A 27,714-nucleotide genomic window follows, 5' to 3' on the forward strand; every position below is an offset into this window, starting at 1 on the left:
TCTCTCAGTCCATATAATGTTACTTGTATGTGTATGTTTTCTGGACTGACTGTTTGATATTGGATAAACAATTGGTGTGCTCTTCCCTGGAGAAAATTATTTCTCTGGCTCTCCGCATTGCTTGGCTGCCTGTAGTTCTTCGTCTGGGGTTGAGGCCTCTGGGTTTCCCCTTCCAGGTTATACTACCAGTCTTAATTTTGCATTTGTAAAACAGGTATGCAATCATTTAGCTCTTGTATGCACTCCTAAGGCCTGCATGTTAAAGCCTCAGTCCCTAGCACGGCACAATTGAGAAGCGATAAATTCTTCAGGATGTGGAGTCTTCTGGAAGGTCTTGATCACTGGGGACATGCCCTTGAAGGGAACTGTGGGACACTGCTTTCTTCCTCTCTGTCTCTTGCACCTGGCCATGAAGTGTTCATAAATTACTTCTCTTCTGCTATCATCTCTCATCATAATACTCTTTGTCTCTACAGGGCCAAAGCAAAGAAACCAACCAGCAAGGGGCTGAAATCTTTAAAGTCATGAGCCAAAATAAATGTTTCTTCATTGTAGCTGATTTGTCACAGGTATATTTTACAATAAAGGGAAACTGGCTCACACAGGGAGTAAGAACAGAACTCACCAGCGGGCTTCCTAGTAGCCCAAGAGCAAATGCTGCAAAGGCTAGATATGACATCTCTTGGCCTTGACTGCCCAAATCTCAACTCCTTTCCTCATTGACTCTGTAACCTCATGCCAGTCATTCAATCCTTTTGAGTCTCAGTTTCCTCACCAGAAAGCGGTGATAAACATAAGAGTACCTCCTTTAGAGAATCATGATGAAAATGTAATGCTAACATGAAAAGTGCATGGAAGAGTGTCTGGCACATGGTAAGAACCCTGTGCTAGTTCAGACTTAGGTGACATTTACCATGCATTAGGTGCTGACTCGAGCATTTAACACATACAGATTCGGCAGGCAAGAACAAGGTGGTAAAGATATTAATCCGAGTCAGAGACGTGCAGGGTCCAGGCTCATGACTACCACACCACAGATTACTTCAACATAGCGTATGATGAGGCACAGGGTGTTCACCTAGAGTCACTAGTGTTTACACTCTTAGTGACCAGAATGCCTTCTTCTGCCTGCCTTGCTTATAGTGGAAGACTTTGGCAACAGCTGAGATAGGATAGGTTGACTTAGTCATCAGAAAGTTAACATGTTCACTATAAGTCATAGCAACAAAACGGTATCTCACTCACAGAGTGGCTCTAGGAAAGCCTGCCTTCTTTACCAAAGTTTAAAAAGTCCTCCTTCCTCTAAACTTCCTGGATTTTATACCAGTTCTCCCACAGATCTGGCAACTAACCATAAATATTCACACAAATAAATAACATGACTCTACCAAAGATGAAAATGTGTTGTCAATATTAAAACCTCCTCTGACACTAGGGAAAAGGCTTCCCAGTAATGACAGGGCTCTGCTTTCTGGGAAGTGAGTATTTCCTACACAGAGTAGAGCTGCACACGTGGCTAGCTTGGTACGTGAAGGAAAACTGACCCAAGAAGGGAGAGAACAAAGGGACTTCCCACATCCCAGCTGTCCAGTCGTCTTCAACCATGCTGAAACACAACCTCACACAAAGGCACCTCAGGGCAATGTGGACAGGGAAAAATGAGAAGACTCAAAATGTTTAAGGGAGTATGAATCTTAATTTTGGTTTTAAAATGAATGAAAGTAAGAGTTCACTCAAAACAGCTGCTTGCGATTCATTTAACTGTGAGCCCATGGTTGCCCATGCCATGCTCAGCAACTCAGCTCAAGTAGTTGTTTGAATATCCCCTCTACAATGCTTCTGCTATATCTCCCCTTGATGGAACTCCAGCAAAGGAAGCAAGTTTCCTGCCCTCATCTTTTTCTCCTTGGGACACAAGAGATGTTCAATAAGCATACAAGGAAACTAAGGTTACTAATTCCACCCAGGCCTTTGTATGGAAACAATTAAATTGCCTTTAAAATTCTTTTACATTCACTCATTTTATGTGCATGTGTGCACGTGTATATATGTGGTAAAGAGAGGACAACTTGAGAGAGTCAGTTCTGGGAATGGAGCTCAAGTTGTCAGGATGGCAACCAAAAGCGTTTACCTGCTGAGCCATCTTACTGGCCCAAAAAGTGCTTTCGGTAGAGGCTTTCAATACTTGTTATAAGACCCTTGACACTCTGCAAATAGAGACCATGAGGCTTCCTGAGGTCACATAACTAGCCTATGGTCACTAAGCTGGAACACAGAAGTCCAATTCCAGGACCTGTAATCTTAGCTTCTTTCTGACTATCTCATCCCATTCCACTGCATCCTTTGAACTGTGTCATAGTTCCAACAAGGTTTCTAAAGCCTTTGGCTAAACCAATTTAGAAATTGTGTGCCTCTGCCTACCATGTGTGAAGCTCTGTGCTAGGCCCTCAGCACCACAAAACAAAACAAAACACAACTGTCTTCATCTAAGTAGCAATATTATATGTGCTTTGTATTTTAGTAGACTGAGGAAGTTTGTTCCTTTTAAAATATACATGTGTGTATGTTTATATGTATGTTGATGAGTCTTTGTGTTTATGTGTGCATGGGGAAGCCATAAGTAGATGTTACATATCTCCCTTAATTACTCTTTAGTTTTGAGGGAGGGTCTCTCACTGAACCTGGAGGTCACTAATTGGCTAGATTGGCTAGCCAGCAAGCCCCAGGGATACTTTGCTTCTCTAGCACTAGAGTTGAAAGTGCATGTCACCATGCCTTGCTTTTTCTGTGGATGCTAGGAATTTGAACTCAGGTCCTTATGCTTGTGTGGCAAGCACATTGCCATGTGAGCCATCTCCTCAGATCCTAAAATATTTTAGTTAAAAAAAAAAGTATTAACTTCTTGTAACGCTAGAGATCAAACCCAAGATCTTGCACATGCAGCACAAGCATTTCACCACAGCCCTATAGTCCACCCCCACACCAACCCAAAGTTTGCTTCTTTTCAAGAGCATTTCAAAGCTGGGTCCTGCTGCCTCACACCTGTGATCCTGGCACTTGGGAGGTAGGGACAGGAGGACTGCTGCTTTGAGTTCAGCTTAGGCGATAGAGCAAGACCCTATCTCAAGAAATAAGAAAGAAAAAGAGGTTCAAAGTCAACACCCTTCCCTTCACATATTTTAATAAAATAATTTACCCTTCCTCTGGCAGAGAGGGCTGCAAAGTCCTACATTCCTTGGGTGTGAACGCCACGTGCAAGTCGTCATCGGTGAGGTCCCCCAGCTCCTGGGCCAGTTCCGCATCCAAGCTGTCTAAGTGTGTCATCACAAGTCCTTCAAAGTCCACCGGCTCCACGGGCTCATAAAGCTGAGGCTGAAGGGAGAGGGAGAGAAGAGGGTGGTTTCCACCGGGCCTCCTGGCAGTGTACACAGACATACAGGCACGCAGCAGTGAGTATCCGCCCTGCCCTCCCCTTCAACTCAGCCTTTCACTTTTACCTAAATGCTGGAGAAGCTGTCAAACTGCAAGGGTGACAGGAGAGAGGAAGAAAGGCAGTAGCAGAAAGTCAAGTCACAACATGATGAGTAATTAAAATCACACCCTGAGGCAGAATTGTTCTCTGCTTAATTGCAGCTTGATGAGGAGTCCTGAGGAGATCCAAAATGAGATCACAGGATTTGAGGAATTTTGATCATTTCTCCTGCAAAAGCTCTCCAAGGCCATGTTTTGTTTACCCAAACACAGTGAAAAAGAGAAAGAAGGCAGTTTTCCAGAAACTCAGGCAAACACAGCACTCCTCCAGCCCTCCTGTGCTCAGGCACAGTGTTTCCCTTGGCCTGAGAAGGGAAACGTTTGTACACTGCTGTTCAAAGCCACACTTTAGACACAATCCCAGCTGACATGCAGCCAGGCTTGCGGCTAAAGCCCTCTAGGGCTGAGACTTCCAAGCACTACTGGTTGGGAAGGAACTCACTGGACTGAAGCTGAGTGAGCAAACCCTGAGTGTCTGCAGCGGAAAGCTGCCCTGTCTTCATTTCATCCTCCCACGGAGGGGGACAGAGAATACAAAAGAGGATAGAAGCTCAGGGCAACTGAAACAATGCTGCTTTTTTAGTTGATAGTATCAAGAATTGGCAACATTTTGCCAGTTCCCTATTAACAAAATATGTTTTCTACCCTATGGCATGCAAAGATCCAGGAACCACTCACTGCCTGAGGGCATCAAGAGACACTTAAATCAAGGAGACTGACACAAGAATTGCAATATCAACAGCAGCAGAGACTGCAACTCTCTGAAGTGTCCCTTTATGGAAGACAGTGTGGAGTCGCCAGCCCAGGTGAACACGGCTCTCCTCTACCCCAAAACACCACAGAACAAAAGCCCCAGATTCCTGACTTGTGCTATGGGAGAGGTGAACACAGTTCTCCTCTACCCCAAAACACCACAGAACAAAAGCCCCAGATTCCTGACTTGTGCTATGGGAGAGCAGGCCCGAAGGAAGGACTGACAAAACTGGTTTTTCACCCCCTTGAGTCTAAATACCAGCGGGCTTGCAGCTGGGGTGGAGGAATAGTGCAGTTGAAGAGGCAAAGGGCAAGAAGATTCCAAGATATAACTATGGCTTTCTCCATCCCTTCCCCACCTCTTCTGTCCCCGTAGTAATGAAAACGGGAATCACTTACACTGGAGAGAGAACATAAAGCTGCCTGTGATGGCTATTCTTAGTTGTCATCTGCAACCAGCTAAAACCCAAACAGCTCGGCATACCTGTGAGGGCTTTTTCTTGGTGGGATCATTTGGGACAGGAAGACACACCTTAAATCCAGATTCTTTGATATCATATGACCCTCCCTAAGTCTGGGCCACACCTTCTAGTGGCAGACCACATAAAAGGGCATGGAAGAAGGAAGGTTTTCCTTTTTATCTGCTTGCTCTCCATCAAGTTCACCTCTCCTGCTGATGAGGCATTCCTTTCCTGGTATTAGAACCTACTTCTTTGGGATTCCAATGCATACTAAAGACCAGCCCAGAATTCAGCCTTGTGAACTGAACAAATGCTGGATGCTTGGCCTTTCTGTCAAAAGACAGGCACTGTTGTACTAGCAGGAATACAGCCTATAAGGGATTTAATAACCTCCTTTTAGTGTATGGATATCCAGCCCATCATTTCTACTCCTCTAAGGAACACTGACTAAATATGATGCCCTACTTCTGGCCCAGATTCTTTAAAACGACTGAGTTACACAGTGCTCATGGTCAGCAGGATGAGATGGAGGCAGAGGTAAGGATTACAGGATAGACTTCAGTTGCTGAACTCAAACATTACCCTTGATCATCATCACCAAGGTCTCCCCTGCTTCTGACCTGAAGGCAGCCGAGGAAGGAACCACAGTACTCATGAAGGGCCTTTCCCAATCAATCTCACTAGAACCCAGTGCAATGCACATGTTAATTATCCTCATTTTCAGATGATTGAATAACTGTCCATTGACGACATGGCTAGGAGGTAGCACATTTGGAATTCAAATACAGTCAGGCTGTGTTCTTAGCAATTATAATTTCAATTGTTTTCTCTTATAGGTCTTTCAGAGAATCAGTATTTCAGAAGATAACTAAAATACAAGGCAAATAGTTAAGTGTACATCACAATAGGTTAAAAAATACATTTATAACTATCCACAACTTCTGCTCAGAACGTCTCATGGGATTGAATGCTCAGATATCATAGTAAATGGCAGGCGTAAGTGTATTAGGAGCAACTTAAACGTAAGTAACGAAATGCACTTAAAAGGCATTGTATGCCTAGCGAATGAACATTAAGCACTGGAAAGTAGATGCCTCATCGAAAAATGTATCTATATGCAGCTGTCAAAGGAAAAAAAAAAAAAAAAGAGTCCAATCCAGCTAAAATAAAACACTTGCCATGCTCCTGAAACTCAAAGCTATAAAAGATGAAAACTCAGTACCTGTTAAAGGACAGATGGTCCAAAGATCAAAAGCCAACAATGGTCTGCCCATCATCTGGCAATTACTCAGAGGTCCTGGCAGACCACCCAACTTAAAATAGCATCTCATCTGTATCTCTATTCCTCTTCCTCATTCCATTCTTCATAACCCTCCTGCCCTCATCACAGCTGACATTCACTTATTTGTTTACACCCACCTCCTATTCTAAAATGTTCCACAAGAACAAAGGGTGGGTTCTCTGTTGCATTGATGCTGTTATCCATAGCTCTTCCCACAGTTCCTGGTACAGAGTAAGGCCCAACCAATAGTTCCTTAGTGGATGAAAAAGTGTAGGCACCATTCTACATTTAGCAAACAAAGCTAAAGGCAGAAAGTTTCCTCTGCCTTGGGTGATTTCAAAGTACTTTGTGACCTAAGAGAAGCTTGCTTTCCTGCCAACGGAAATCTTCCACTGATGCCACTGTAGGTTCTGAGATGGCATCATGACCATCAATCGTGGTTTTTTTTTTTTTTTTTTTTAAATAAATCAGATATGTGTGTGCACATGCACAAGTGGGTGTATACACACATGTGAAGGCCACAGGTCAACCTGAGGCTTTCCTCGGAAGCCATCTATCTAGTTTTTGAGGCGGGGGCTCTCTCTGGCCCATGGGGCTATTAGATAAGGCTGGCTTGCCAGTGAGCCCCAGGAATGCTCCTGTCTCCACCGTCCCAGCACTGGGGTTGTAAGTAGGTGCCAGCACACCTGGCTTTTTTAAGTGGGTTCTGGGAATAGAACTCAGATCCTCATGATTCAGTTAAGCACTGTACACAGTGGGCCATCTCCCCGGTTTGATCCCTGTGTGCAGGGACCATAACGAAGTGCCTGCTGTGCACGCAGAGTGCTTGCATTTTATCCTCCACTGTGAATGCACATGGAAACTACACCCAGCACTTCATTTTCCATCATGTCCCTCCAGCACAATCAACAACGCTGACCAGCTAACTCTGGAGGAACTTAAGTGAAAGAGATCAACAGAAAGCAGAGGCATAAAGGAGGCTCAGAGTTAAGAAGTCGGCTTTCAAATCATCCTTAGCTGGTAAAGAAAAAGGGCACTGTGTTTCACAGAAGCCAGTGTGCACACAGGAAGGAATGCTCCTCAGGCATGAGACCTCTCTAAAACATGAATGTTAGACATACAAACATGTCCTGTAGCCATGGTGCTCGGGTGCATGCCCAGGGCGTGGCTTTTACATCCTTTACTTCATGCAGAACCATCAGGTTCCTCCTGTTCCTTTCCGTTCACTTCAGACTTTTCTTGTATTTTTTTTTTTTTTAATAGTGTATTTTCCTGCAGAAAATGTACTTAAGGTTATTAACGACCACACAGGTCTTCAGCCCTCCTTAGAGCACAGATTCTCATGCCTTTCTTCTATTTACTTACTATAACTTCTATTTTTAAAATCCAGAGAAAGGGTTTTACATTTTATAGTTTGCTTATGGAGATAGCTGACACCAGATCTCTGGTTAACCTTCTCCCATGACAGCGGCAGCAGAGAATGCCAAAGCTGGTGGGCATCTCAGGCCAGGACATGGGATGACCAGAGGCCCGTCTCTCTATCCTCAAAGGTCCCTGACAGGAGTTATCAGGCAGTCCCAATCCACTACTGTGTCTGGAAATTTCATTCTAAATGATAGCTCTCCTTCATATTAAAACATGCACAATGTAAACAGTTTATTGGGCTGGTGAGAAGGCTCAGTGGGTAAAGGTGCTTGCTTGCCCTCAAGCCCAATGACCTAAGTTCAACCCCCAGGATCCATGTGGCAGATGGAAAGGACAGGCTCTTGCAAGTTGAACTCTGACCTCTTCTGGCATGCTGTAGCACACCTGTGCACATGCACACACAAAATGGATGCAATTTTTTTTTAAAAAAGTAACTTATCTATTTTGAAGCACAGTCATCATAGTAGGCATTTATAGCTAGCATTAAAAACAAAAACTGAATAAAACAAAATGACACTATAATGTACTGCCTCCCACTCATCTTTTAGATCTATGACAGAGACCTATATTTGTAAGGATTACCTACAGGGGTAGCATGTGGTCCCTGTTTACTACACATCTACAACTTAGAGCATGCAGGGCAACAAAAGAAACCTCCTCCCTGTATATGCCTTCTGATATTTCCAATAACCCCCACTCCCCTGAGAATCTTACTCTAACCTGTATCTTTGGGGATCTGTCAACATTCTGAACCAATGTTAAAATACCATGTTTGCTATCCTTTCTGACTTAGCTGTTCTGGGGGCAGGGGCTAGAAGTATAAGGAGAAGCCGGGTGTTTCTAATGGACCCCCAGGGCTGAGGACCCATCTACTAGGTCTTCTCAGCTCTTCCAGCAAGCTTTTGCCTCCTGTCACATTATGGACCATTCTTCAGAATGCCCATCAAATTTGAAGCCAGTGTGGCCCTCTGGATGACTTGTCTTCCCAAACAGATCACAAAGCCTCACAGAGCTGGACCATGGCCTACTTACCTTTTAATGTTCAGCAGAGTCTCTACAATGTCAAGTGCCCAAGGCAACAATACCACCCACAATTGACACAGGCTCTATTATAGAACCTTACATTGATACTATGGAGGGAACATAAGCTACCAATTTTGCAGAAAAGGGAACTGAAATCTTCAGAGAGGTTAAGTGACCTATCCCAAGTTATTCGGCCAGTAACTGCCAACCACTTTTCACCTTAGGCTCATCTGACTCCAAACTCTTTACTCTTGCCAACAGCAATGACTGGATTTCATCTAAATGTATCTATTAACCAACCATTTGTATCAACACATGAGGTCATGAAAATGATCGTATTATTAAAAGCGAAAGAAACGGTCAAGGCACACTTGGTCTTATTTTTTAATTAGCCAAAACGATGCCCAAGCAGTCTAGACTTCAGCCTCTGATTTACTATAGTTTCTAAAGCTCTGTCAGCTTGAGTGACAAGCCACTCTTCTGCCTTGCTAAAAGTGACTCTTTACTGAAATGTTCCACTATTTTTCTAGGAAAAGAAATGTTCTCGGGGTAAAGGAAAATCACCTTATAATCTGGTGATTTCTCCTGGGAGCCTTGTCTGAGAGAAGGTGACTGTAGGGGAGGCACAATCACACATTCCCACACCACCACATGAGAGCGGATGTTGCCAGGGAGCTGGGCTTTTCGAAAACAGAGCACAGGGGTTTAGGAGGTAGACTAAACTGACTGCCACAGTAGAAAAAAACAGGGCAAGTCTGCTGAAACTGGAGGGGAGAGCTTGGGGAACCCTGAGGAGACTACATTGTAACAAGAGAAATTAGAACATGTGAAGAACAGTTATATACAAATAGGACCAGGGTTGGATGATAGCAACTGAAGACGTGATTATTGTAACATTTTAACCTTTACCCTGCTTCCTTCATACCTTCTGTTAGACTATGGGCAGCTAAGCCACATGTTAATTTGACTTCCCAGTTACTGAGGTTACTCATCAAAATTCACTTTTGTTGAGACCTTCTAAGGAGACAGCAGACTGTTGAAAGGATACTTGCAAACACTCCATTGTTTTCCTTTGTAACTTTCCATTTAACATGGATTTCTCCTGCAATACTGTAAGGCTGTGGTGTTATCAAAGGCTGAGAAAGAGAAAAGGAGTTAAGCCTGCAAACTTCCTTAAAACCCTCTTTACTTCTATTTCCCCAGCAGCTGCTAGAGAGAGCTCCAGTCTTAATATTTTTTAAAGGTAATCACCAAAGACCCCCCCCCACATTGTTTAAAATTTAAAGGCACACCCAATCACTTTTCAACAAAAATTTTTGTGCACTTTGAAATATAACGTGAGTCAGAAACCACCCATTTATCACCCAGTTAGGCTTATATGTAACATATCCCGGCTCACTTCAAGAACACGGGTATCATACACTTGTGCTTTTACCATAGTCTGAAATTCTGAGCCGACAGGAAAATACGAATAAAAAGAGTGGTCTAGCAAGGCTCCAAAGTCACCGACAGGGTTTTCAAAAAGATGTCATCATAAGGTAATCTCTCACAGTGAAGGTGCTATATATTCGCTAGCACTGCTTCACTAATGACACACACATCAATTATCCTTCTGAAATAACCACACATCACTCCAGTAAACATACCTGAAGACACAAAGTTAACGCGGCGGGGTAAACTGTTACAGGCGACAAAATGGCTGATACAGGAAACCGGGGAAGGTTACAAAATTTCTAAGAGCAGAAGTGGTTTTGAAGTAATAACTAGAGAAAAAAAAAAAAAAAAAAAAAGCCTAACCTTCTCAAGATAACCACTAGATCAGCCAGAGAGTGTGGCTGTGGGCTGTGCTGTGCGAGGAAGTGCAGTAGAGTTCTCTCAGCTAGCTCAAAGGAAGTGGGACCACTTCTGGCTTACAAACCGTCCCAGTAAGACAGTTTTGCCTCACCCAGTGCACATCTGGCCTTCGGTCCATAAATAACATGATACACACATCCGCTCACCAGTTGGTACCTTGCAAGGGGAATATAGTATGTTTTCAAATGAAAGATTTGTTCTCCTGTGTGATAGATTTCACTGGTGTGAAGTTCCAGGCAGGGCCAACCACAACCACCCACAGCAAGGATCAGTGACTGCCTGGGATGGGATCAAGGGGATGCAAAAGGCTGAGAGGGGGAGTGTTCTAGACCTTGATTGAGTAGAGGTTAGATGACTAATAAAATGGCCAGATTCACCTCACCGTGATCTTAAAATTGATACATTTCATAGTATGTAAATTTCACTTCCAAGAAAATTATTTCCTAAGAAAGATTTTTAACTTGGGCTTTTAAGACCTGTCAATTAAAGATTTCCAACCAAAGCATGCTATATGAGCTATAATTGATATGGGTTTGAGTAGCCTAAAAGTCCCCTAGGTAGAGAACATCAGAACCACAGTCTTGGGCTGTCTCGTTTTACACACATCCTGTTTGGCAAAGGGAAATGTCTCATATCTAGAGGCAGGCAGAGTCATGAAGTGATGGACAGAGAATGCTAGGTGCAAAACAAGCTAAGGTTAGTTGGTGGCAGTTTTGATGCTGGGCACTTCTGCTCCTGACCACCGATCAACCAAATCTGTTACAAATACTTACTAGCTGAAGGGAGGGAAAACCGGATGTACTAATGCTGTGCCGGTGGTACTGTCCGAGGTTGGGTGGGAGTGTAAACTGCTTTCTTATTTCCGATGATGAGTACCTTGAATTAAAATAGAAAAATGTAAATTATTATTTAAAAAAAAATCTGCAAAAATGGCAATGAGCTCTTTGGCTGAGTAGTGAGCAGAAGTACCCAAAGTGCATGCAGTCTGTTAGTGGATGCTGTGGTTTTTTGGGTGCTAATGTACCCTACAGCAATTCACAGGGACCAGAGTACCTGCAATTGTGGCTGCCAGCCTCTGCTTGAAGGCAGAAAGGCCTGAGGTGCAATATAAATATCCTGAGCTTCTGACTTCTGGCCTCCCAGAGGAGCCACCTCTGCGTAAGGACATCTCGTTTCTGGCTCTCCTCACCTGCCATTTAACCCTGCCACTTTCCATGCAAGCAGCTAAGGCCTTTGGCTTGGTTGATCCTAAAGCAGTACACACTATGGATGAAAACATCCACTTCCTCACAGGCACCTTCAGTGAGGCCCAGAATTCCCCAGCATTGTGTCTTCAACAGCTTCCACAAAAGTGGCCCTCTGCCCTCCACATTGGCATTGCATCTTCATTCAGTCCACAGCCCTGATGACTTGGAACTGTTTACATGAGAGAAAGCTGCTACTCATACCTGTGTGCCCAAACCGTTACCGTGGAAGAAACTCATTTGAGAGGTTACTGGAGCTCACAGACATTTTCTCATCATGTCATTTGATGGTGGCTGACTTAGACAAGTTCCCAAAAATGTACACATAGCACAATCAGGTCAAAACATAATAAATCAGATTCATTAATGATACAACTAGAAACTAGTAAGATTACTAAGGCTCAAATAGGGTGTATATTTGAAATGCAATGCTTTTGTGCACTATGGAGATATAAAAGAAATAAAATAAAGCTTGCATTTCCACCATGACAATGTACACACAGGGCACGATCGTTGGTACCCAGCCTTCCATGTGAAGCACAGAGATGGGTAGGAGACTGCTAAATGTGGTCCCCCACAAAGGCACGCTGTTATCTTTCAAAATGCCCTACTCATCTGTGCATTGCTTAGGCAGAAATATGGACCAAGTGGTATACACATAAACCAAGGTGGGCCCATCGGGTCACCTTCCTAGAACTCAGCATGAGCTTGGCATACCTTCATGCTCCTGCTGGCCCCTTGTACTAGGGCCTGGTGAATGCCACAGAAAGAGGCAGCAGTCAGTATGAACTGTGTCTCCAATTTCCTAGAGCATTGTATTTATTTAACATTTGAATAGTAAAAAAAAACACCGTGTCAGGGGTGCAAAGTCTATTATAATCTATGAGTCATCAGAGAAATGTAAAGCAGACCATGATATGCCTCTTCACAACCATGAAGATGACCAGAACAGAGCACTGGACTGTCAGTCACAAGTGATGCTAGATAATAATCTCTCTCTCTCTCTCCCTCCCTCTCTCCCTCCCTCCCTCCCTCTCTCTCTCTCTCCCCACCCTCTCTCTCTCTCTCTCTCTCTCTCTCTCTCTCTCTCTCTCTCACACACACACACACACACACACACACCATTGGTAGAGAAATGAATGGTACAGGTCTCTCTGAAACAATCTGTCAGTTCCTCAGGAGGCTTAGCATGTATTTTCTATATATACCAAAATCCCACCAGTAGCTATACCTCCATGAGAAATGAAAGCAGAAAACATAGAATTTAAACGCCAACATTCACAACAGCATTATACACTGGATATGAAACAACTAGTTGGCAGTGGTGGTACATGCCTTTAATCCCAGCACTCAGGAGACAAAAGCAGGTAGATCTCTACATTTGAGGCCAGCATGGTCTATAGAGTGAGTTCCAGGACAGCCAAGACTGCAAAGAGAAATCCTGTCTCAAACAAACAAAAACAAAACAAAACAAAAAAAAATTCAGAATTGTTCTTAAGACTCCAAAGGTGGAAACAACACAGGTATCTGGTAGCTGGAGGATGCATAAAAAGTGATCTATCATAAATGGAATATTACCCAGCAAAGAAAGGAACCAAGTACTGATATATATGGCAGTACATGGGGGAATCCCAACAGCATCTTCCTAAGGGGATGTGAAATTCCCAGAATAGTAAAATAGTAAAATCTACAGACCAGAAAGTTGTCAATAAGGGTGAATGGGATTAAAGAGTAATGGGAAGTGGCTCTGAGCAGAGTTTCTTCTTGAACTGATGAAAATGTCGTAATTCTGTTGGTAGATCAATAATTCTGACTATATTAAGAGCCACTAGCCTGAGCATTTTAAATGCATGTGAGGTGTAGATGCTCTATCTAAACTGTGGTTGATCTAGCTAAGAGTTACAAGTGTCAGTACAAAGTAAGGGTGAATGCAGAAATTGCCTTGCCTAAGGTGGCAACTAAAAAGGGGGAAGTTTGGTTTTTGTCCCCACATGTTTAGTGAAACTGATTTTAATCAGAAATTGGGATGTCACCAATTAAAAAAAAGTAGATTGTTCCAAACCAAAGATACCTCAAATAAATAGTAATATAGCATGTGCTCAGCAGTGAAGGAACTCAAATCAACACACTAGCCATCGATACACACCTATAGACACTAATTGTAGTCACAGCAGAACCCAGACAACAGGCAAAGGCCCTCATCTGACCTTTTGGAACCTTCCCACTGACCTTTTTACAGACAATACAAACTTTTTCAGAAACTTCTGCCTTCAGTTCCTCCCAAGACTTCTGAAATAACATGCCATTGTTTCAGAGCTGCCCCGCCATCTTTCTCATCAAAGACACAGTGGCCTTTCTGAACCAGAAATACTAGCCTCTAATCCCAGCTACTCATGAAGACATGGAATAGAACTTTAAATTCAAGGCCAGTCCTGTCTAAAAACTAAGAAAGAGAGGTTAGGGATGTAGTTTGGTGGCAGAGTGCCTACCTAGCATATTCAAGACATTGTAGTCAATACCCACCAAAATTATGTGTTAAATATCCTTAAGAGACCAAATACCACTGTTTAGCAACATAACATTCTGTAGAGCATCGGCACTCCTCTTTGTAATCATGTGGCCAAGTGGGAGCTGTAGCCTGACGCTGCCCAGTGGCATTGAGAGCATCCTAATATATACTGCCTGTCAGGGAAAAGATCAAAAATCAAACCTTGAAGTACAGTTTTTAATGAGCACACACCATTTTTGCAGCATTGTGAAATTAAACAACTATAAGTTGACTCATCCTAAGTCTCTCTCTATGTGTGTATTAGTTACTTTCTGATGCTGTCCTAAAATGTGGACCAGGATGAACTTGTAGAAAGAAAGGGTCCATTTGGCTTACACTTCCATGTCACAGTTCATCAATGAAAGAAGTCAGGGCAGGAACTCAAGGCAGCAGCTTGAAGCAGAGATCATGCAAGGACCAGGATAATGGCTTGCTCTCCATGGCCTGCTTACTTTGCTTTCTCATATAATCAGAGATCACCTACCTAGGCATGACATCACCCACGGTAGTCTGGGGCCTCCCTGATCAGTCATTAATCAAGAAAATGCCACAAAGACTTGCCTATGGGCCAATCAATCTTACATAGGAAATTCATCGTTTAAGGTTTTCCTCTTCCCTGGTGACCCTAGTTTCAGTCAAGTTGATGAATAACCACCAACAAAGTATGGACATATCCCAATGGGCCAGTAATCTTCTCAATAATCACAGAAAGAAAACTTAGTTACTACCTCACTCAGATTTTTTTATCTGATTGGAAGTTCATGTCTAAAGAAATTCTCCCACTGGCAAGGCATGCTCCACTGGATTTTAAGAACTTGCAAAATTATCAGCGATTACATTTACCAATTTGAAATTTCAATCCCAAGTGACTGTTGAGTGTCCTGCTGTCCAAATCGGCCCTCACTTCTGCTTGAGCCTGGATTAAAGCACTCTCTCTGCTTACACAAGTAAACTGGGGTGAGCGTTCAGTTCTGCAGTCATGTAGGACTGTGTGTATGGGGGCATTTGCCTCTGCTTGATTCTCAGATCAAGTCTGATCTGTCCAATATAGTTTTTAGGATTCCAGACTTTATCATGGTGGCAATCCTGTAGTGAGCTGAGTCAACCTCCTCCTAAGGAACTTAAGTGGCTTAGAGCTAGAAGCTTCTGTCTTCCTAAAGTTAACTGGACATGAGTCTTGGAATTAAACATGTTACTCTCATGGGAAATCGGCATGATGATGAGGGATTGGTGTAGTGGGTAGGGAGAGAAACTCTATGTTTTCATTCAAATTAATGATGATCATGACAGACATTTGGGACCAAGACCCCACAAACTAACTCCAGAACAGAGATTACTGAAGCAATGGCTAGCTGTTTGTGCCAATCTAACAGTGTGTAGCTGCCTTTGATACACGTATTCTGAACCAACTCTTATGGTACAGCCTGAAAATGGCAATCGTGAGTGGTTTTTACAACCACTAAATAGTTCCTGAAGCTGAATAAGAAAATGACTGGCTCAACATTTGCTCATCAAACACTGGGTCAACTACCAAGCCTCCAGGTCCTCAGCCAAGCAATGGAGACTGACATGGATGCATTCATGCTCCTAGGAATCCTAATGCAATGGGTAGCCAGAGGTGGACAAGTGGACAATGGGTTAATTACTGCATAATAAATATAATGGGGGAAATGTGCATGGTTACTTATGAATAGACAATAGGGAGTCATAATTCAACGCAGGAATGCCAAGGAAACATCTGAAGTAAGGAAGCTTTTGAACCAGTTTTTAGAATAAAAACATTAGCAGGAGGAACCCAGGAGAGGGAAACAGGAGTGAGACCACTAGACATCAGGTTACCTCCTTCCTATTTCAAGCATTTCATCCCGCTGAGCCTTCTTCATGCAATGTGTATCTAGAAGAACAAATGAGAGTAGGAACCCAAGGACACACAGTCCTGAGGAATGCTGTCTGCCATCTGTCTGGGTTCAAGCACATTGGCTAACGAGGCTGGGCCTTAGTTTTATTACATGTGAACTGCAGGGGTTGGGCTATGTGATCTCTGGGCTCCTTTCCAATGCTAACTGGCAAACATGGTGAGAATCTCCAAGTGGAACAATTAGGACCACAGCCCACACCAGCAGCTGCACAAGGAAACAGCATGGCACCAGAGGCTTCTCTCTGACTTCTATGTCTAGAGGACACTGTTTCACTAAAGGCTGGTATGCCAAGCAGCCTGAGTGGCAGGAAAGATTTTTAAAACAAGGAACACCCTTCTCCATAGTACTCAAGGAGGCTTGGGGGAAATTTCAAAAACTAACCACTTTCCCCATTCTTGTCTGACTTAGTCCCAAAACAACTCCATCTTTTCTCAAAAGTTATTTTAGCTTAAATGATGGAAACCAAGAAACTACGCTCTTCCTAAGGTATCAAGCACTTGGTCCAAGGCTTTAAGTCTTCCTCTCTCAGAGAATACTTATACTAACTTAGTGTTCCATTTATCATTTTTCCAAAAGCAAGGGCTCAATTTCCATCAACAGCTTCCAAGAGCAATTATGTCATTACCATTGGTGCAAATATTCTATTATCCTGGGCAAAGAGCCTTGTTATTCTGCCCCCTTACATCATGCAAACGCCCTAACTCTGTCCTCAATAGGATAGGCTCTTTACTTAACTTCTCCTAAAGTGTTGGTTGTGTTAGTATAATACACTAATCCCTTCAATAGCCCAATAAATGGAAATACAGTCTGTGTATGAAATAGCTACTTAAGATGCCAGTTATGTTTATTTTGGTAAAGCTGTAAGGTCAGAGTTATGGACCAAGAAGTTATTTTAAGTCCAAAATCCTTGCTAAAAAAAACACACACACACACATACACACACAACATTCCGAAAGCTTTTGGAAAGTGGCATTTTATGCAAGCTTTTCCTCCATGTGTAATATCTGAATAATGCCATACTTAATTTTAAAAAATAGCAAAATTTATACTACTAGGCATAAATTACTCTTAGTACTTAAAAATGGTAAGTGCTTAAAAGGCCAAAACAGTAAAATTAAATGAACATTTTTTAGGAGACATTGGCAAGTATGATGATTATACATAAAGAAATTGTTTTTCTTCTATTTTTATTAATTCACTGTTTATTGTCCATATTAACTTCAAACCATTCAACAAAGTCATAAGGATGATCTGAAGACATTCTGCGAGACTCCTAGATAATTATGCAAGATGCAATTGAGACAGCAGAACTTAGATTTGAACTCCTCAGAATTCAAACCAAGACTGTATCAACAAGCTAACTTTAGCAAACTTTAGATCTCCACTTTGCAGTCTATCCTAGAATCCACCCCCACCTCCTACCCCCACCCCCCACCCCAGCTGGGGTCCTTAAACTGTAGCTAGGAAGATGTCTGGCCTCTTCTGCAGGGTTTGTGATTCATCAGTCTGAGCACAGCTAGGAAAGACATTTTAACATCTGTGGGCATTCAGGTGCACTGCAGCTAAGTGCATTTAGAGAAGAGGTAAAGCCTGTCTGTGGATTCAGTGCCTGCAGAAAGCCTTGCAGAGAAACCTAGCTCACCCTCACCATTAAGACACCCTCAGATCTCAGGGAATAAGGCAAACTTAATTCTCACTCAAACAGAAGTAGAACTCAAACTCATCTGGTTTTGTGTGTAATTCCTCATCACCCCCAAGCAGAGAAGGTTAGATCCATAATTAAGTAAGGGTAAGTTCCTGAGATGCCCTTTAAAGTAAACGTTTTGTTCCTTAAACTATGCAAATAAATTCTTCAAGGTACTGTATAATAGGGAGGATTTTAATGGGGAGAGGAACACTTAAAACTAAAAGCCTTTTGAAAACCTAGTGTGGTAGTTTAAATGGAGATACTCTATAATGGCATCTTTCAACACTATGCTACCAGTAAAAACCCCAGTATCATGAATGGGTTACATCTTTTTGAGCTGTTGGTCAATGGCATCCGATAGACCCTCCTCTCCCAAAAAGTACAAGTTATTCCCAGTGTTCTTTATTGTCTTCCAGAGCTTGACAGTAAGACTCTGTTGCTGAAGACACTACATACTTGAGTCATAGAACATAGAGAAATCTACCTGGTATTCAACTGGAAGCTTCATCCCTATTGATTTACTGTTCATAGTGTTGGAAGATGCTATGCATACTACCAGAGGAGAAAATGAATCATCACTCTCACCCAGCTATGAACCCTGGGACCTACAATAATGATCTGCCTAGCAAGTATAATACTACTAGTACAATAGTGGCATGAATGCTATGGTAGTAGCCAATAACTTTTTAAAACTGGATTTAAGGCCTGTTCAATAAAATGAAACAGTCAACGAGGCCAAGAACTTGTGGCTAGATAGGTCATAGGCCTACTATTACTATTATGCTAAATGGACAACTCCTAATGCATTATAACTATACTCATTGACTAGCGCATGGCTCAACCTCATCAGAGAAACTTCTTGCGACTGATAGTAACAGGAAACTGCAACTGGCCAATGAACAGAAAACTTCAAAATTCTCAGCCCTAGCAAGTTGTAGTTACATTTTATGAATAAATATGTTTATATATATATGCATATATGTATGTAACAATAATTAATGAAAAGGGCCATGAACTTGAAAGAGAGCAAAGAGGGATACATGGGAGGGTGTGAAGGGAGAAAGGGTAGGGGGAAGGGATATAATTATATTATAATCTCAAATAAAATACAATTTAAGTTTAAAAAAACAGGGAATAATTTTCACCATGAAAATACACGCAAATACAATGGAACTGAAGTCAGCAAATCCAGAACGTTGTCCTCCACCTTCTCTTAACTTCCTCACACAATGCAGTCAACTGTCTACTTTCTTAACTTTGTTTCTTGCTGACATTATTGTGGTGTTTGTAAGTTTTTCTTGAATAAAGCAAAATGAGCACATTTAAAAAAAAAATTGCTCAGCCCTAAATGGGATGTCTGTATTAGATTCCTCCCCTCTAACTCAGAAGTTAGAAACATTTTAAGAGCCAGCAGGGGAGGATGACTTCTAGGAATCAGTGTTTCCTGGAAACAGGACAGATGCACATATGAACTTACAGAGACCGTGACAGCATGCGCAAGACCTGAACAAGAGCAAGCCAGGCAAAATCCCACTATGGAGGATGGGAGGTGGGCATGAAGTCCACTCCTAGTTGAGGAGCTGTTGACATGTGGTTACTGCTGGGAGAGGGAAGTCAGTTTCCTTCAGTGAGTGACATCTGACATCTCCAACACAAACTGGAGAGGTGAGAATAGAGGGACCGACAGACTCAGAGAGAGAGAGAGAGAGAGAGAGAGAGAGAGAGAGAGAGAGCGCTAGGATATGAATGAGAATATAAAGGTGATGGTATGGACATGGGGAGAAGTTGGGGGAGGGAGATGAAAATACTCAAACATACTCTATGAGATTCTCAAAGAATAAATAAAAACATTTAAAATGTAAGAAAAGAGAAAGAAGGGGGAAATCAAAGAAAGGTAATATGGCTCACACAGTGAATGAACTAGACTGTACATGTGGACTAATTATAGAGTTCCCTTCAGAAAGCATGGCTAGGCTAAACCTGACACACTGACCAGCAATTGTTTAGGAAGAACTGGGTTCATTTTGTGTCCTCGGAAGGACAGTCTTAATCCATAAAAAATTATGGACTGGAACTGCACCTCTGTAAGATCTTGATATCTGTATTCTTCATTAGTCAACAGAATACCCACCAAGAGCCTACAACTCTGCCTGGTTCTCATTATTACATTATGGCTATTATTCTATTATTCTCTATTTTGTGGTTCTTATTAGCCTGCTCTCCTATGAAGTTCCCCAAAATTAAACAAAGGAAAACTACACTCCAAAAGATAGCATTGCTTTTCAACCTCTAATGAGGGACACATACTTAGCTTTAACTTCTTACACCTCAAGAATACTTTATATCTGAGAACCTCTCAAGACCTTGGTGACATTCTTACTCCTGGGGAGTAAGCACGTGGTTGTGAACTCTGAGGCTGTTCAGGTTCCTTTGCACCAGGTGACTGTGTGTGTGTGTGAAGCACACTAAGGTGACGTTAATCCATGATAATTAACTGGACATGAAATCTTAGAAAAGGAACACGTAAAACCAGGGGGAGGGAACCAAGGCAATATCCGACTGACAGCACTTCCCGTGAAGTCTCTTTAGTCAGGGGCAAGACACTCCCCACAAGAAGGCCTGGAGCTGGCCCTGTTTCCAGTTTTGCAAATCTCTTACAGTAGCATAACTCTGAGGGTCTGAAGAAAGCTCTCCCTCCTGCTTCAGAGCTGAGAGGGAACTTACTTCTTAGTGCTCAGAGACGGTGGTCCTTTCCTAAAGAATGGTGCTATAATGATCCAAACACACAGGATGTATGTGCCATGACTTAGGAGGGAAAGAAATCCCAACTGACCTTAGCTTGCCACACTGTAATTCCTGCCACCATGATGCATACAGGAGTGTTCGGTGGCCAATTACACGAGAGGATGATACAGATACTAAGCTCAGTGACACTAGCAGGTCACCACCTCTGATTAGCATCATATGGGGACACTGAGGAAGTCAAGCTGAGGCCATGTCCTGGGGTTGAAGGAGCTGAGGGTGACAGCAGGTCCTAAAGAGGTGTGGTGGGAAACGGAGGACAGTTCTCTACCAGAAGGAATGCAGAATAAAGAGGGTGAATTCAAGTCTCAAAGCTAGTCTAAGGAAGGAAAATATACTCTGAGTTAGCCCCCTGTCTCAAGGACAGAATAAAGTTCTTGGTGCTGTGGAATACCCAGGAACCAACGTTGCCCATATCTTTGCTTTCCTCGGTTAGGAAGTAACAGCACTTTATGTGCACATGGGCTACCAACCTGCTAGTCACAAAGCTTGTATAAATTTATGTAAGGAATTTGCATGGACGTTTTGTAAAATAAGCAAATCTAACAGGAAATGATCACCAGCATTATCAAAATAACGGACAAACCACTCATCTTTGAGAGGAATGACACCTGTGGTTCAAACCCTGCTTTGTCAACTACCAGCTAGGTCATCCGGGATGAAAGAGTTGGCACAGCTAAGCTCGTGGCAAAGGGAAGAGGCCTAGAGACACAGAAAGGCCTCAGCAGGCAGAGGCTGTAAGACCAGAGGAACTGTGGGCGAGAAGGGTCCTGAGATAAATGGCCTCAGTGGGGCCAGCCAGGAGGAGAGAGGAAGGGTAACCACAGTCCCCAAACTGTCAGGCCGTAAGAATGACCCCCGGGGTCTGCAGATCATGTGCTGGCTAAATGCCCTCCTTACTTTCAAGTGTACCTTAATCTGAGTAAGAAGATTGTCATTCTTATAAATTGAAAGAGCCTAGCACTGTCCCTACAATCACAAATAAGAATGCTAGTCACAGATAAGAACTACAGATAACTAAGGGATGCTAGGAGTAGGATGGTCTTGCATGTATGTATATGTATAGGTATAGGTATATGTCATGTGGACTACGAAAATTGTATTCATATACCTAGGAAATACATAAATAATACATATTTATATATAATAAATGTAACAACAATTAAAGAAAAAGGCCATGAATTTGGGAAAGAGCAAGGTGGGTATAAAGAGGGGTTTGCAAGGGGAATGATTAATTTAAAAAACAAAAAATGATACTTCTAAGGGAAGGTCAGTAATGATTTAGAGTACATATTATCTAACTGGGAATGTTATAATGAACTCATTAACCTTGTGCTCACCAAACAGGGTAGTGTTTAAGTTCTGCAAATTAAAAAACTGAGACCAAGAAAGGTTAAGAAACTTGCACAAGGCTTTACAGGTAGTTGAAGAAAGGTAGCAGAAGACAGCCCTACTAGAAAAATCCATCACAGCAACACTGCAGAGGAGCCTGTCACAGAAGCTGCATTTCTGGCATTTTCCTCCCCAAGAAGATTAGTAGCAGAGAGCTGGGCATGTGAAGGCTTTCCCAAAGAAGGATATTCAACTTTACTCTGACCCTCAAAAAGAACAGGTTTGGCCTGCTTCTACGACTTTGAACCCAGCTTCAGTATCATTAATCCTTCATGGGTAAGTAACTGTGGAATATGCTCCACGGGTAATGCAAACACCCATGTCAGCAACAAGAACAGGCTTAAAAGAAAATTCCAGAAGATTCTCTGTGTGCACAACCTATTATTTAAGCTATGGATAAATGTCTAACATTAGGAAATTCAGTGAACCCTCAGGATTCCAAAATCTGTTAATGCAGTAAATGTTTTTCCTGGAATGTGGCCAAAGCAGGCAGAGGAGGTACCTAGGACAGACATTTCTTTCAAGCTTTTACTCAAGATTGCTCCTCACCCCATGTTTCATATCTTATCTGGACACACTCTCTACCCCCAGGTTCCTCTCTGAATCCTATGGCTACTGTCCCCTTTCCTTCACAGGCAGCCTGCCTCAAAGTCTAGCACTACCCACTTCCCCTGACAAGCAGCCTTCGACCTCCTCTCTCTTTCGTGGGCCGTGCTTGTCTCTCTCTATGATTCAATGTTCTGCAATAGTTGCTCTAGATAAAACTGCTGGTGACCTTTCACTGGGCAGTCCTGGTTTTGTTCTGACTTGATTTTTTTGTGCTGCTTCAGATGCTGCTAACCTCCAACCCTCATAAAACTTCCCTGAGAGAAATACTCCAACTATTAATTCTGCCTCTTGAGTGGACCTGTTTCTTAAATCAACTTTAAGTCCTTTAAATGTTGTTTTTCTTCAAATAGCAGCACTTGGATGAATTTGGGGATGAGGGGATGGGGTTTGAGGTAAGCAACTCTTGTTTCTGAAGCATGGGAAAACATTAAAGAGAAAAAGCGGGGGGAGTTAGGGCAATAACAATGGGTAAAGTGCATATCATGGGTAAATTGTGTGTCATGCAAGCATGAGGACCTTAGTTCAGATCCCAAGCACCCGCATAGATAGCCAGGAAGATCTCTGGGGCTTGTGGCCCAGTTAGCCTAGCAGCATCAGGAGGCCCTAGGGTAAGGAGAGATCCTACCTCAAATAAATGAACAAACAAAAGCAAGATGGACAATTCCTGAAGTGTAACACCCCAAGTTGTCCTCTGGTTTACACACACACACACACACACACACACACACACACACACACACACACACACGAATGCTCACAGGCAATTTCAGCAAAGAAACATCCAGTATTATGTGATACTACAAGGACAGCTTTGAGGAATCTTCTGGGACCATGCTATTTAGATAAATGATTACAAATGGGTTTTCTCTCAGAGGAAGTCAGTTTCTTTATTGTCTCATTCCTTCAAGGGACAATGTCAAAGATATTTAGCCCCCTTTTGGCCATCTAGCCCAGTCAGAAACATTTTCTCAACAGAACACAGAAAGGAATTTCTCAAAAGCAATTAGTGTCTCCTCTTTTGCCCTAGTGAAAGTAGTAGCTCTGAGCCTGGGTCATTTCCTGTTGGTTTAATATTAAACAACAAGGGCCCCCTATGCCCTCACATCTTGAGCCCCATGTGCTCCCGCAGGCAAGGTATACATTCGTGCTGGAACATAATGACAAGGGAAATGCCTGAGTTGTGGAAGACAGACCGGAGTTCGTATGTTTCAGTAATTGTCCTTACACTGCCCGTGTTCTAAGATGAAGGAACGGCCCTTGCTTGGGCCAGCTGCCACTTCATGGAGTTTTCAGTTGACTGTCTGGATGACACAATTAAAAGCAATAGTATATCCTTTGAAGGGCTAAATGTCAACTGGCAGATGGGATGCACTCAAACCAAGTCTAACAGAGAAGAAAGGCTTAAGATCATATATTAAACTTTTGAAGGGAAATTTATTGAAGCCGTCGGACTGATGCTGACAGTCTATAAAACACCGCTGACTTTTCTCCTTCCATTTACCTCTGTGGAGTAATAGTCTGTGGTCTGAGGGAGGCTGAGCTTTGTGTGGTGACTCCACACTGCTTCACAGGGTTTACTGTCAGTCACTGGGACTCAGCATGGCAAACTGGGGGTGGGGGTGCAAATGCTCTGCCACAGGCATCACTTCCCCCAAAATCATGTTACAGGACTATCTCTGGACCTGGATGTTTGTCAGTCCTTTTTTAGCATTGAGCCAAGATGCTGGGAAATTTGCCAGCATCCTATGAAGTTCCAGGCAGTGGGGGTGCTTAATGCAATATGAGTTCAAAGACAATAGGTGCAAAGACAGGTAGGGGAAATGGGTTTTGTTTCAATTGGGTGAGAGTGGCCTCCTGTGACCAATCCATGCAGGTAGAAACAACCCTTGGTTCCCAGCATGCATCCACTTTTGCCCTCACTTTGCCCAGTTACCTAGGATTCAGCAGTACTTTCAGGTCAAAACGCCCATCCATAAAATGACTAAGTTCCCATTAGTTTCCACCTCATAGAACTAGCTCTGCCTCCTCAGGCGGCAACCCGACTGCTGTAACAACATGATCTCAGTGAAAATGCACTAAGTCTATGACCAGTAACTCAATGAGTTAACCAGCCACAAACCGAACCATGCTGAAGGATAAACTGATGAAGCTGGTTCTAAAAGGGGTTAGGAGAAATAGCAAAAGAGTTGCTGGAAGGAAGAAAGACAAAATTAATAAAATAAAATCAGTAAGGGGTCAGGCCATACAATGACAGACCGCTTGGAGACAGGTGATGTCAATCTGTTTTGTCTAAGGGCAAAGGCCAAGTACAGCAGAGAGAAAGAGCCAAAGGCCACTGAGCCCTTCCTTATGGAACTCTGAGGACACACAATTTACATGGTAGTCAGTGACCCCATAGTTCAAAGGTCAACTACTTTGAATGAGGTTCTCTATTCTCTAGTCAAAATTAACAGAGCCACTGTTATTATATACTTAATGCAGTTTCTCTGCCTGAATCTACTGGAGTTTCAACGTAGATTCTATGTCTTGTTTAAGCGACTCTCCTCGTTTAACTTCAAGCACGATTAGTGCAGAATACATCAGGTGTGAAACAATTAAAACTGCTTATTTACAGTCAGGGACCCCGCCAGCTGAATTTAGGCTGGAATTAATCTCCCTGGAGACCGTCACACTTCTCAAATAGATACGTTTAAACACTAGTTTAAATTTTTTAGATGGAAACTGTGTACTACCAAAGGCTTTCTGTGGGGGTTAAAAAATTGCTAGAAATGTGGCAGTAGTAAAGACATAAAATAACAAATTATTTCTATGCCTCCTGACTTCAAATGTAATTTAAAATAAAGTAGAACCATTCAAATTAATAGTATAATGAATAGAAAGTACCTCATTGTATTTATCAGATGTGAACATTAATTTATGAAAGTCTACTCCACCTAGTGTGGAAATATTTTTTAGTAATTGCTAGCATGGTATTGCCTGTCTATTGTGCTAGCACTCAGGAGGCTGAGGAAGAATTTCAAGTTTGAGGCCAGCTGGGCTACACGACACAGCAAAGCCTCCTCAAAATAATTACAACCAACAGCCAAAGAGATGAACAACTGGTAAAATGTTTGCCACACACACGAGGACCTGCTCCCCAGAACGCACAAGAAAAGCTGGACGTCATCATTTGGACCTGTAATCCCAACATTGGCAATGCAGAGATGGGGACCCTTGGGGGCTTACTGAAGTCAGGTCAGACAGATTAGTTCAATCCATGAACTTCAGCTTCAGAAGAAGATGCTGTCTCGAAAAATACAGTGGAAGCTGACTGTGGAATCACACACAGGCCACACACACACACACACACACACACACACACACACACACACACACTACTCAGTTTTCCATATCTATAATTTTCATGTGATTTTTCAAAGTAAATTAAGAAATTTTATTTTGAATATTTGTCTTAAAGAGAAAGAAATCATGTTAATCTCAATTATTTTTCTCCACTTTCTTGGCCTTCCTGGAGGTCTCATTTGAAAATGGAGAAACGATTGATGAATCCCATGTCCATATCTCTGGAGACAAAAGCATGGGCACTTAGAAACTGGGCCATTCTGCAGAAATACCTTCTTGCCATATGGAGGTAATCCCCTAAATAACCCCATGTTCCTTCTATTTCTGCAACTTTGTCAGACAAAGAGTACTCTGCACAGAGTGCATGCTTCCGGCTATCAGTTTCTTCGTTCCTTCGTGCAACACAGTAAATGAAGTCAGCCTAAAGTAGGGTAGGGTCAGCCTCACTGGGTCTTTAAAAACATCTTTCAATTCATCAGTGTTCACAATGCTGACTTCATTACAAGAGTTGATTCTGGATTGTTCATGAGCCACCTTCTAAAAAAGAAAATATCCTGGAAGGTTACATAATACAAGTTGCTAACTGAAGAAAGCTCCCAGCACCTTAAACGCAGCAAGGAGTAAGCAGCAACCTCAGGAGGGGAGGGTGGGCCAGAACAAAAAACTTGCCTATATGAGCAAAGAATCCAGTGACCCGAAAACCCAGATGACCTGTGTGTTCTAGAGGGTTGTCCTGGGTAGAACAAATTCTACCCTTTTGAAACCTACAGTCCACCAGGAGCAAGTGAGGGATGTTAAGTAAGCAGTCACATGTTGCAACTTGAGATGAGAGCTAAAGAGGGTATTCTAGATCAAAATACTGGATATAGTATATGTTGAATATTGTTGTTCAAACTGTGTGTGAAAGAGAAAAAGAAAGAGGAAAGGAGGGAAGCAGAGAGGGAGGGGTGGAGGGAGGGGAGGAGGGAGGGAGGGAGTGGAGGTAGGAAAAGAGAGAGGGAGGGAGGCGGAGAGGCAGAGTATGGTACTAAAAAGTATTTTCTCCCATTAACTACAGTGAAAACCTTTGAAAGTTAAAAACCAAATTAAGGTTTGGAATAGGAGGTACCACAGATTATCTCTGAGGATGGGAGTTGTAGAGAGAAAGGGGAGGTTGTAAGTCAAAGGCCCCTAACATTGTTTTCCACAGGGCAAGGTGAGAAATACATGTGGGTGCCAGCCATCTAGACTCAGCCGATGCGATGTAGCAGTGCCATTCACCCCACACCTCACCTGGAGCCCTTGCATGAAACTCAGGGGAAGAAGAGAAAACAACTCACAGGTTGACACAAAAGTGGCATCACTTGGGTACCTGGGGACTGATGAGATGAGACAAAGCATGGGTCAACCAGCAAATAATGGACTGTCAAGGTACTGCTCTGATCCTTCTTCCTTGCATTTGAAACTCAAATTGTCAGAGAGAGACCAGAACTGAAGTCTGAGTCCCAGGACGAGCCTTTTAGCACACCATGTCTTTCCAGATAAAGAAAACAACAGCAACTTGTGCTCAATGGGTTTGCAGGGTGGGTTGTAATGTCAGCAGCACTCCGGGTCAGGAATGTGCCCTGGTCATGCAGGGTCAGATGTGAATGGAGATGTATTTGTTACTTGGAAATGCAGACATGGGACTTCCCACCATCTCAAACATTTTCTCTCCCATCTCAAAAACTCTAGCTTCTTGCATTATTCCCAGGAACTGATAATAACCCTGGAAGCTCAGCCATATTTAGGGTTTTTAAGCAGTTGTTCTAGTCTTGGTGGTGCTGTAGGGCAAAATTAGGACCTTTGGTTTTAAAACACATT

The 27,714-nt window shown here is 42.7% G+C and overlaps 1 protein-coding gene across 1 annotated transcript in view; it reads right to left on the reverse strand.

Moving 5' to 3' along the window:
* Dock8 (dedicator of cytokinesis 8) overlaps positions 1-27,714 on the reverse strand; it is a 205,534-nt gene that overhangs the window by 147,662 nt on the left and 30,158 nt on the right. Inside the window, exons 2-3 of the mRNA XM_051200107.1 lie at positions 11,103-11,205; positions 3,197-3,372 (exon numbers count right to left, since the gene is read on the reverse strand). Of these exons, the coding sequence (XP_051056064.1) occupies positions 3,197-3,372; positions 11,103-11,205 (279 nt within the window). The remainder of the gene's footprint in view (positions 1-3,196; positions 3,373-11,102; positions 11,206-27,714) is intronic.

Source organism: Phodopus roborovskii, unplaced genomic scaffold (genome assembly GCF_943737965.1).
Source record: "Phodopus roborovskii unplaced genomic scaffold, PHOROB, whole genome shotgun sequence".
NCBI classification, from domain to species: domain Eukaryota; kingdom Metazoa; phylum Chordata; class Mammalia; order Rodentia; family Cricetidae; genus Phodopus; species Phodopus roborovskii.